This window comes from Elephantulus edwardii, unplaced genomic scaffold, assembly GCF_000299155.1.
Source record: "Elephantulus edwardii isolate Elephantulus edwardi_28Jun2011 unplaced genomic scaffold, EleEdw1.0 scaffold00049, whole genome shotgun sequence".
Classification (NCBI taxonomy): domain Eukaryota; kingdom Metazoa; phylum Chordata; class Mammalia; order Macroscelidea; family Macroscelididae; genus Elephantulus; species Elephantulus edwardii.
In genome coordinates, this window is record NW_006399799.1 from 17,034,242 (window position 1) to 17,045,633 (window position 11,392).

General features: G+C 39.0%; 1 protein-coding gene across 1 annotated transcript in view; it reads left to right on the top strand.

The window, feature by feature from the left end:
* WDR65 (WD repeat domain 65) overlaps positions 1 to 11,392 on the top strand; it is a 126,331-nt gene that overhangs the window by 51,979 nt on the left and 62,960 nt on the right. The window contains exons 9-10 of the mRNA XM_006886618.1: positions 7,541 to 7,753; positions 9,523 to 9,696. Coding sequence (XP_006886680.1) covers positions 7,541 to 7,753; positions 9,523 to 9,696 — 387 coding nt within the window. The remainder of the gene's footprint in view (positions 1 to 7,540; positions 7,754 to 9,522; positions 9,697 to 11,392) is intronic.

Below are 11,392 nucleotides of genomic sequence, written 5' to 3' on the forward strand. Positions count from 1 at the left end.
TTTTTGTTATAATGCATCCATGAATTCCCTTAAAATCATATTGTTCTTGAGAAGTTTTAACAATGCTAAAAGAACACGTTCCGAGAGGCTGACTTCCTTGAAGTTTTCGCCTCAATCAGGTGATTTTGTCAGGCAGACTCCCTTGGAGTTGGTGTGGCATAAACTGAAATGGAACAGGTTAACAGGGGCCTAAGTACCTGAGAACTTTTGGACCTTTTAAGGATTTTATACATTATCATCTCTGTTCATTGAGATAAATAAAATATTGGGCCAGGGAGACATCAGATGATATATCAAGATTTACATTTTAAAAGAATTTTTGTTAAAAAAAAAAGAATTTTTGTTATAGAGTAATGGTTAGAGATCTATGGTAATGAGATTGATTAAATGATGGTAATTCTTAACCAGAATGAAGGTAGTACAAATGAGAAGAAGTTATTGTATTTACAAGACAATCAGAAAATAAAATCAATGAGTCCTAGAAAGAAATTGGATGTCATGGTCATGGTCATGATGATGAGAAGGGGACCCAAAATTGAAAGGACAAAACTTTAAAAGAGTAATTATTTTTTCCTGTTATACATAAGGTTGTCAGAAATTGAATCTATCTGGAAGGCAATTAACAATAAAAAATGAGACTTAAATATGTCAGAAATTATTTAATAAAACAGAAATCTTATAGAAAAAAGATTAAAGAGGAAGACGTTAAACGAAAGGCATTCTAGCTAGAAGAACATGTTAGAGATGATGGAATAGAGGTGTGAAATAGGATGGTGGTTTATGGTTTATATGGCTGGAACATTGGATGCAATTGAGGAATGATAGGTAATGGAACTGAATATTTTGATTGTATTGCTGTATAAATCTAGTATTAACTAGAATTAGGTGTTGATGAGACTTCCTCTAGTCCTAATGCCACATTCCTCTTCATAGAGTCCACCTTCTCAAATGATTTGCTCAGCGTATGGATTAAATAGACATGGAGAAAGGATACAGCCCTGATGTACACCTTTCCTGATTTTAAACCATGCAGTCTTTCCATGCTCTGTACAACAGTCTTCTTAATCTAGGTATAGGTTTCATCTGAGCATAGTTGTCTGGGTTTCCTGTTCTTCTCATGGTTTGTTATGATTCACACAGTCAAATGCCCATGCATAGTCAATAAAACACAAATGGACATTCTTTTGATATTCTCAGCTTTCATCCTGGATCCATCTAACATCATCAGTGATATATAGCTGGTGCCACAGCCTCTTCTAAAGTCAGCCTGAACTTTGGCAGTTCCCTCTCAATGTTCTGTTCTATCCATTTTTGTATGCTCTTCAGCAATATTTTGCTTGTGTGATATATTAAAGATATTGTTTTATAATTTCCACAGTCTGTTGGATCACCTTTCTTGGGGATGAGAACAAATAAGGATCTTCAGTTGGCCAAATAGTTGTCCTCCAAGTTTCCTAGCATAAACTGGTGAGCATGTCCAAGACTGCATTGGTTAGTTGACATAAGTCAATTGGTATAGTGTCAATTCCCAGGGACTTATATTTTGCCTTCAGTGCAGCTTGAACTTCTTCCTTTACCGTTGACTCTTGTTCATATGGTACTTCCTGAACTTTTTTATTGTCAGCCAATTCCATTTAATATGTTGTTGTTGATTGCCTTCGAGTCGAGCATGACTCATAGTGACCCTATGAACAAAAAAAAGCCTGAAGCCCCTCTACAACTATCAGCATTTATCAAAGAGTTTCTGGAAATATATTGTTTAGGAGGTGGATGCCACTCCTGCTTCCAAACCTGTCATAGAATGTTATTGGTTGAGTCACCTGTAACACATAGCAACCCTATGTACAGCACCTCTGAACCCTTCCCTGTCCTGAGCCAGTCTCAGTAATTCTGACACACCAAACCCCATTGCCCCAGTCACTGTATCAGTCCATCTCATCTGGGGTCTTTCTCTCCTGGGCTGTCTATTCACCCTTCCAAGCATGATGTCCTTCTCCAAGGACTGATCTCTACTGGCCACGTGCCCAAAGTAAGTGTGGCAGAGCTTCAAAATCCTAGCCTTCAAGGAGAAACTTGGTTTCACTGTCTCCAAGACAGACCTATTTGTTTTCTTGGCAGTCCATGGTATGTTCAAGACTCTTCTCCAGCACCACAACTTGAAGGCATCTATTCTTCTTCTGTCATCCTTAGTCATTGTTCAGCTCTCTGAAGCATAACAAGTAATTGAGAAGACCATGACCTGGATTAGGTGCACCTTTATCTCTAGACTGACATCATTGCTCCTCACTCTGGAGAGGTCCATGACAGCAGATTTTCCCAATGTAATTCGTCTTTTGATTCCCTGACTGCTGGTGTTAAGAGTGTTGATTGTGGAGCCAAGCAAGCTGTAATTGCTAACAACCTCAATCTCTTCTCCGTCTATCGTGCTTCCAATTGGCCCAGTGGTGAGAATCTTTGTCTTCTTGATGTTAAGCATCAATCCATATTGAAGACTACAGTCCTTGACCTTTTGCAGCAAGTGCTCCAAGTCTTCTTCAGTTTTAGCAAAGAAGGTTATGTCATGTGCATATCACATGTTGTTAATGAGTCTTCCTCCAATCTTGATGCCACACTCCTCCTCATAAAGCCCTGCCTCACAAATGATCAGTTCTGCATACAGACTGAGAAGGCATGGGGACAGGTTGAATCCCTTATGCACTCCCTTCCTTATTTTGAACCATGCAGTGTTCCCTTGCCCTGTACTGAGGACTGCTTCTTGGTCCAAGTATAGATTTCTCATAAGCATGATCAAGTGCTCTGAGATTCCAATTTTCCTCAAGGTTAGCCACAATTTGTTGTGATCCACACAGTCAAATGTCTTTGCATAATCAATGAAACACAGATATACTTTCTTCTGGTACTCTCTGCTCCCTGTTAAGATCCATCTGACATTGGCAATAATGTGCCTAATGCTACAACCTCTTCTAAACCCAGACGAATTTCTGGTAGTGCTCTGTCAATGTACTGTTCAAGTCTTTTCTGGATAATCTTCAGCAGGATTTTGCTAGAGTGAGGTATTAATGATACTGTTCAATAATTTCCACACTCCGTTGGGTAACCTTTTTTTTAGAATGGGAATAAATAGTCAGTTGGTCAAGTAGTTGTCCTCCAGATTTCTTGGCACAACTTGGTGAGCACATCCAGGGCAGCATCTGTTTGCTAAAATACATCAACTGGGATTTCATCAATTCCTGGGGCTTTTATTTTTTGCCAAGTCCTTCAAAGCAGCATCTTTCAGCACCATTGCCTCTTGCTCATATGTTGTTTCTTGAAATTCTTCTGTGTCAGCCAATTCTTTTTGGTGCAATGACTCTATACTCCTTCCATCTTCTTTTAATATTTCCTGAATCATTCAATATTCTGCCCATAGCATCCTTAAGCATTGCAACTCATGGTTTGAATTTATTCTTCAGTTCTTCAATTCTTTCAGCTTAAGAAATGCTGAGTGAGTTCAGCCCTTTTGATTTTCTGACTCCTTGCACATTTCATTATAATATTTTGTCTTGTCTTCCTCAGCTGCCCTTTGAAATCTTCTATTCAGCCCCTTAACTTCTTGATTTCTTCTCTTTGCTTTGGCTTCTCAGCACTCTATTACAATATTCAGAGTCTCTTCTGACATCCATTTTGGTCTTTTTCCTTCTTTTTAATGAATTTTTGCATTCTTCATGAGAAATATTCTTGGTATCTTATAGTGCCTCTGTATTCCTTCCACCTTCTTTTAATGTTTCCTGGATTATTCAGAATTTTACCCATAACATCTTTCAGCATTACAGCTTGGGACTTGAATTTGTGTTTCAGTTCTTTGAACTTGAGAAATGCTGAGCAAATTCTTCCATTTTTATTCTCCAGCTGCAATTCTTTGCACCATCCCATTATATTACTTTGCTTTATCTTCTCAAGCTGCCCTTTGAAATCTTCTCTTTATCTCTTCTACTTCTACGTTTCTTCTTTGTTTTAGCTTCTTGATGCTGCAGTACAATTTTCATGTTCTCTTCTGTCATCCATTTGGTCTATTCTTCCTCTGTTTTTTTTCTCTCTATTATTATTATTATTATTAATTTTAATGAAAATGTATAGAGACTTTCTGTTTCCATTCATTCATTGTTGCACTTTTCTCCCTGCCCACCCCTTCCCCTCAGAAAAATTCTTGCACCCCACTGTGCAGCCTTCATTCTGGACTCCTGTCATGACAATAATACCTAATCATATATCCCTTTTAAACAGTTATCTCCCTCATCTGTTTCAATGCATTATACATAATTTATCCCATCTTTCTCAGTCTCCCCCCAAACCCGATGTCAGTCCCGTTTTACAACAGTAGCACTATGCAGTATTTGTCCTTTTGTGACTGAGATATTTCACTCAGCATAATGTCCTCCAAGGTTGCCCATTTTGTATAATATTTAATTAATTCCTTGGTTTTCAATACAGCATAATATTCCATTGTGTGGATATACCAGAGCTTCCCTATCCATTTCTTTGTTGATGGGCACTTAGGTTTTTTCCAACTCTTTTCTATTGCAACCAAAGCTGTGCTCCTTTCTCTTTATGACATTTTTTTTTGTTCTCTCTATGGGATATCTATTTCGTGTCATCCCATAACTCATCTGGTCTTCAATCAGTGTTAAAGGCCTCAAACCTTTTCTGGGGATGATTTTTAAATTCAGGTGGGATAGACTCAAGATCATGTTTTTGGTTCCTGAAGGAATGGTTTAAATTTCTTCACCTTCTATTGATGGTCTGTTCCACATCAGCACCTGGCCTTGTTTTGACTGCTGATACTGAGCTTCTCTAATGATTTCTTGCACAGATATAGTCAGTCTGATTCCTGTGCAGTCCACCAGGCAAAGCCTATGTGTAAAGTCACCTATTGTGTTTCTTAAGAAAGACATTTGTAAAAAAAAAATAAAATAAAAAGAAAGACATTTGTAATGTATAAATCATTGAACATACAGAATTTAATCATTCTATGTCCAGCCTCTTTTCTGTAACTAAGATAATTCTTTTTTTGTTGCTGATTTCATTGTTCATCTTCTTTTTAAAAAATTTATATTGGTTTACATGCAAAATTTGTGTATAGTGTGTTTCACACTCTTCTTTATTCACATTGTGTTTCATACAATCATTCCCAAACATTGCATTTTATAAAATTAATCACCATTGAATTATGCCCACCATTATCTCTTTTCAGATCCTCACACATCTTCACCATTTCCTTTACCCTCTCCCTCCATCCAAAACTGACTACTTCCTTCCTAATTGTTTCTAACTTGTGAATTCCAATCATTCATTAATGCATCTTGATTGTTTGGTCAGTTTTGGACTGTAAAAGTTTGTAGAAATCCCCACTCTCCTCCTCTTTGACTAGGAGAAAGTGAGGATGATTTGAAATGCTTGCTAAAGAAGATCAAGGACTACAGCCTTGAATATAGATTTTATGTCATCAACAAGAAGAGAAGAATCTTCTCCACTGTACCTATAAGCAACATCATGATAGATGGATAAATAATTTAAATTGTCAACAATTTCACATTGGGTCCACAATCAACAACCTTGGTGCCAACAGTCAGGAGATCAGAAGTATTGCCTTGTGAAGTCAGATGTCAGGGACCTCTCCAAATTACTGAGGAGCAGTGATGTTAGTCTGAAGACTAAGGTGTGTCTGATTCAGGCCATGGTCTTTTCAGTCACGTGCTATGCATCTGAGAGCTGGAAAGCAAATAAGGATGACAGAATTGATTCATATAAGCTGTGGCGTTAGAGAAGAGTACTCAATATCCCATGGGCTGTCAAAAGAACAAGCAGATACATCTTGGAGAAGGTGCAGCCAGAAAGCTTCTTGAAGTCAAAGATGACAAAACTTCATCTCACATACTTGAGGCATGTTGCTAAGAGAAGCTGTTCCTTGGAAGGAATATCATATTTTGAAAGCTGAAGGGTCAGAGAAAGAGAGAAAGGCCCTTGACGAGATGGACTGAAACAATGACTGCAACGATGGGCTCAAGTGTCAGAGATTATGAGGATGCTAAAGGAAAGGACAGGGTTTAGATCTCTTGTTCATAATGTCACTTAGTTGCTCAGATATTTTCATTGTTATGAACAATATCCATAGGCATGGAGTTCTCCAACTGAAACAAATAAGAGTCTCTCAGGCAGAACTGTATGTAGACAACTTAGTCTTAAACCCTTATATTTTCTTAGGCAGAATCCTTATACCACTTCATCAAGCTACAACAAGGGAATCACTTATAGTTTAGTAGACTTTAACTTATTTTAACCCATGTGTATAGGACTCTGTATGATGAGGTTGCCAGGGACCCACTCCCTTATTTTGTGTTTTTGTGAGGAGAGGTTAGGGGGAAAACTCTGTTCTCTCAGCTTTTCTCTCATGGCACCAAACCTCTACCCAATGAGCAAGATGGTGAATAGCAGGTAAAGCACCAGTATTCTTGGCTTGCTATGCTTGGAGTAGAGCTTTTACCCTACTATATGTGAGGCCTGGATAAAAACAAGACACTGTCCTCTTGGCCACACCTGCCTGACCTAGAGATGCTACAACATGGAACTGGGGTGGGAATGACAAATTCTAGCAGCCTTTTCCTCTTGGGGTGAAACCACAGCTCAAGACTGGGAACTGGGAAAATAGGTAGTCCCATCATCATCACCACACTTGAGTAGATCATCTGATAGCAAACTTTCCCAGAGACGAAAGAGTGAAGCAGGAGATCATGGCTCAAATACTGCAAACTGTTCTTAATGAAATGTTCTATATTTTCCCGAATGGGTGTTTCTCCATCTGCTGTATGCCCTTAGAATAATTTCCAGAGACTATATGATTGTTTTATTCATTATTACCAATTAGTTATTTTTTGTTGAAGAGAGTGTCAGCTGAGCTCTTTTTTTATTCTAGAAGACTCTCATTATTTTCACAACTTCCTGTAATTTATTTTTAATTTAAAGATTACAATAACCGATTGGTTATAACATTATAGAAATTATTATGTTTGGTTGGAGCTCTGGTGGCTGATTGGTAAGGAGTGTTGCTGCCAAAACAAAAGAAAAGGAGGTCTGAGGAGCTGATCCATTGTCTTTATGTGGAGATGTATGCATATGTGTAACTGAGTATATCTTCATTACCTGCAGATTCGTTCAATCAATTCACATCCACCAGCTGCACCGTGGGAGAAAGATGGACAGTCTCCCCTGAAGTGATTCGCTGTCCACTGGAGGATTAGCTATTAGTCCATCCAGACTTGATAGTAGATAACAAAAACAATTATGTTTTGATTTTTATATTCATGATGTTAGTAGAAAATGAGAATATTTCATCTTCAATATTTTGTAAGCATCTTGGAAAATGATGTGTAAAAATTCCCAAGAAACTGTTTTGTGCTTACTGAAGATCATGCATATAGAAAAGGAGGTCTGAAGAGCTGATCCATTGTTTTTTATGTGGAGGTGTATGCATATGTATAACTGAGTATGTCTTCATTACCTGCAGATTCGTTCAATCGTATGGAATGCAGATGACAGCAAACTGATTTCTGGTGGCACAGATGGTGCTGTATATGAATGGAATCTGAGTACAGGAAAAAGAGAAACAGAATGTGTGCTCAAGTCTTGTAGCTATAACTGTGTTAGCATCTCTCCTGATGCCAAAATTATTTTTGCTGTTGGATCAGACAAGACCTTGAAGGAGATTTCTGATTCTTCAGTGAGTATGTCCCTGCTATTGCCACTGAACTGTGGAAGATAGATTCTCTGTGTTTAGAGTAGAAAAGATGTATGGGTTGAGGGCTAGTAAGAACAGAGTGTCTTCATCCTGGAACAGCCTTGGATCCACATTCCTGGTAATTCAACTCATTTATAGCCACTTCGTGAATTTCCAGTGCAGTGCCCTACCTATGTTCAATTGTAGGATCTTTCCCCATTCCCCTTTTGCTTACTTTCTGGAACTTCTCTTCCACTCTCTAAGCATGAGGGTTAGTGATATACCTAAATTATTCTTCACCCTTTTGTCTGTATCAAATTTTCTGGGATAAGAATAGGTTTATAGTCAGTTGCTATCACCTAGTTGCTAACTGAAAGGTCAGTTGTTCAAACCTACCATGGGAGAAAGGTATCACAGTTTAATTGCATAATTACATCCTTTGACAGTTCTACTTTGTCTCACAAGGTCACTAGGAGTTGGAATCAACTCATAGTTGCTAGTGTCTTGCAAAGTACAAAGCACCTGCTGCGGGAAACTGACCTAGTCCTTACCCAAACCCATTGACAGCAATGAATTTGGTTTGAGTTTTTGGCTTTTCACGTAGGCTTGCAACTATATTCCTTTGAAATCCCCAAACTCTGAAACTTTGAAATTATTACATTTGGTTCCAAATAGTTGAAGGAGACGAGAAGAGCTCAGCAGACATGATACATACTGCTGTCTCAGTAAACAAGTATAGTTTGTGCTTTGCTCAGAGCAAAGACAGGGCTTCAGTTCTTGCTTTCCATAAGTGCTGTCAGTCTTATGTTGCTGGTGCCTCACAAAGTACAAAGCTCCTACTGCAGGAAACTGACCTGAGGCAGATTTCTCCATGACTGGGACACGTCTTAAAGTAGGATGTCACTCCTGTGTACTCCCAAGTAGCCAGGTCCAGATCCTTTGATGACTTTTATATAGTTCTCTGCCAGATTAAAGCTCTTTAAGGCTGGGCCTGTAATAATACTCTTCTTGGTAACCTTTACTAGTTAGAATATTGTGTGACCCACAGCAACACTCACTAAATGTTTGGTGAGGTGGATGGATGAATATATGAATATAATACTGCTTATATCATAGATACTAACAAATGTTTGCTGTGTAAATTCATAATGAACCTCACATTCTTAGTTTGAGATGCACCTCAGTGCAGCAATCCAAAACACAAACTGAATACAAACTGCCACTTATTATCTAAGTTTGGGCAGGTTACTTAATACTTCTGTGACATTGTCTCATCATTTAATAAATTATAAAAATTGTATCTACCTCAAAAGATTGTGAGGATCAAGTGAGTTACAACATGTGTAAGATGCAAAAAACTGCTTCACACAAAGTAAGTGCTATATAACAATATACTGTTTTGGGGGGTTTTTTTGGTACCAGTAATATATTTAATTTGCATGACTAAATTACATTCTCATGGTAGAAGTAAGCTCTATTGCCTGTGATATATACATATTTTAAACTTTGAGATGGCTTAGTTATAATGAAACCATAAATATTTTCAGTCTAATAGCCTTTGTTGTTTGCTATTGATTTGGTTCTGATAACGATATACAGTTAATCCCATTGTTCCTACCTTCTAGAACTAGACTTGTTCTTCCAGACAACAAAGAAATGTATGGATTTTGCCCCTAGGTTGCTATAAGAAGAGAGGAAGACAATGGCATGGGGACACTGGGAACAGGGCGAGCCCCCTCCCCTCACTGACCAGAGAGCTGTCTGTGTTTCAGATCCTTCGAGAGATGTCAGCATTTGATGTCATCTACACAGCCATTGTCATCTCTCATTCTGGACGCATGATGTTTGTGGGCACCTCAATGGGAACCATTCGTGCAATGAAGTACCCTCTGCCTTTGCAGAAAGATTTTAATGAGTACCAGGCTCATGCTGCTTCTATCACTAAGGTGAGTGGGGTGCCCTCTCCTTGAGCCTCAGTGTCAAACGAGTTTGTGATATGTAAATTTGATCCTGCCTTTCACATACCTTCTTTGTCCTTTCAGTCTCTCACCATCTCTTTATTTCTTTTCCCAAGATTTATTCATCCAGCCAGCCACTTAGTGAGCATTTATGGCTATTAATACCCTTTGTTTAAGCCATTTTCTAAGGACCCTTGATTAAGTACTTGACTGCTAATTGGAAAATGAGTGATTCAAACTCACTAGCCACTCCAGGAGAGGAAAGATCTGATAATCATCCCTGTAAAGGTCTCATCACCCAGGAAATCTTACAGAGCAGTTCTCCTCTATCCTATATTCCTGTATTACAGAGGAATATATAACATAGGATATCCTCTAACCTATATTCCACTAGGAGTTGGAATCAGCTGGATGACAAAAAAGAGCAGAACAAATAACTTCTAGGAATTTATGATCAGACACTTAAATATTTATGTACCAGATTGTTCACCATAATATTATGAAGAATAATGCGCCTTTTAATAGATGCTGTCAGTGCTCCTTTCCACCCAGATTGCCATAACTTGGTTAGTGCATTCATCCCTGATCCCCTAACTGCTGTGAATATTGGCTGCTAAGAGCACACAGCTCTTTTTCACTAAGAAAATTACCTTGGGCTAAAGAGAATTACTTAAGGAGCCTTGGTAGTGCAGTGCACAGCATATAAAGCTGCTAACTGAAAGATTGGCAGTTGAAATCCACCTGCATTCTGTGGGAGAACTATGAGTCATCTCTTCCTATGAAGATTTACGGGCTTGGAAGCCAAGGGAGGGTTACCATGGGTTAGAATCAATTCAATGGCAGAAGGGGTTTTGTGTTCATTATTTTTTTGGTGAGAAAAATTTGTATTTAGAATTAGCCAGATGGACTCAGTTTGTTGTTTTTGTTGTTGTTATGTGCCATCAAGTCGCAACTCATAGCGACCCCATGTACAAGAGCCCTAAATCCTGCTCTATTCTGTGCCAACCTCACTGTCTCTGACACACTTACTCCCACCACCCCAAACACAAAATCAATCCATCTCACCAAGGGTCTTCCTCTCCTGCACTGTCCCTCCATCCTCCCAAACATGATGTTCCTCTCCAAGGACTGGTCCCTCCTTCAAACATATCCAAAGTATGTCAGATGAAGCTTCAGAATCCATGACTCCAAGGAGCAGCCCAGCTTCACCTTCTCCAGGACAAACCAGTTTGTTCTTCTAGCCATCCATGGTATGTACATTCAACACTCTTCTCCAGCACCACAGCTCAAAGGCATCAACTCTTTTTCTGTCATCCCTAGTCACTGTCCAGCTCTCTGATGCATAGCACGCAATTGTGAAGGCTATCACCCAGATCAGGTGCTTCTTAGTTTCCAGCCTGACGTCATTGCTCTTCAGTACTCTGGAGAGGTCCCTGACAGGTGACTTTCCCAATGCAATTCATTTCTTGATTTCCTGGCTGCTGGTACCAAGATTGTTGACTGTGAAGCCAAGCAAAGTAAAACTGTTAACCATCTCAATCTCTTCATCATCCATACTGATGCTGCCAATTGGCCCAGTGGTGAGAATCTTTGTTTTCTTGATGTTGAGCTTCAATCAGTATTGAAGGCTGCAGTGCTTGACCTTCTGCAGCAAGTGCTTCAGGTCCTCCTCAGTTTCAGCAAG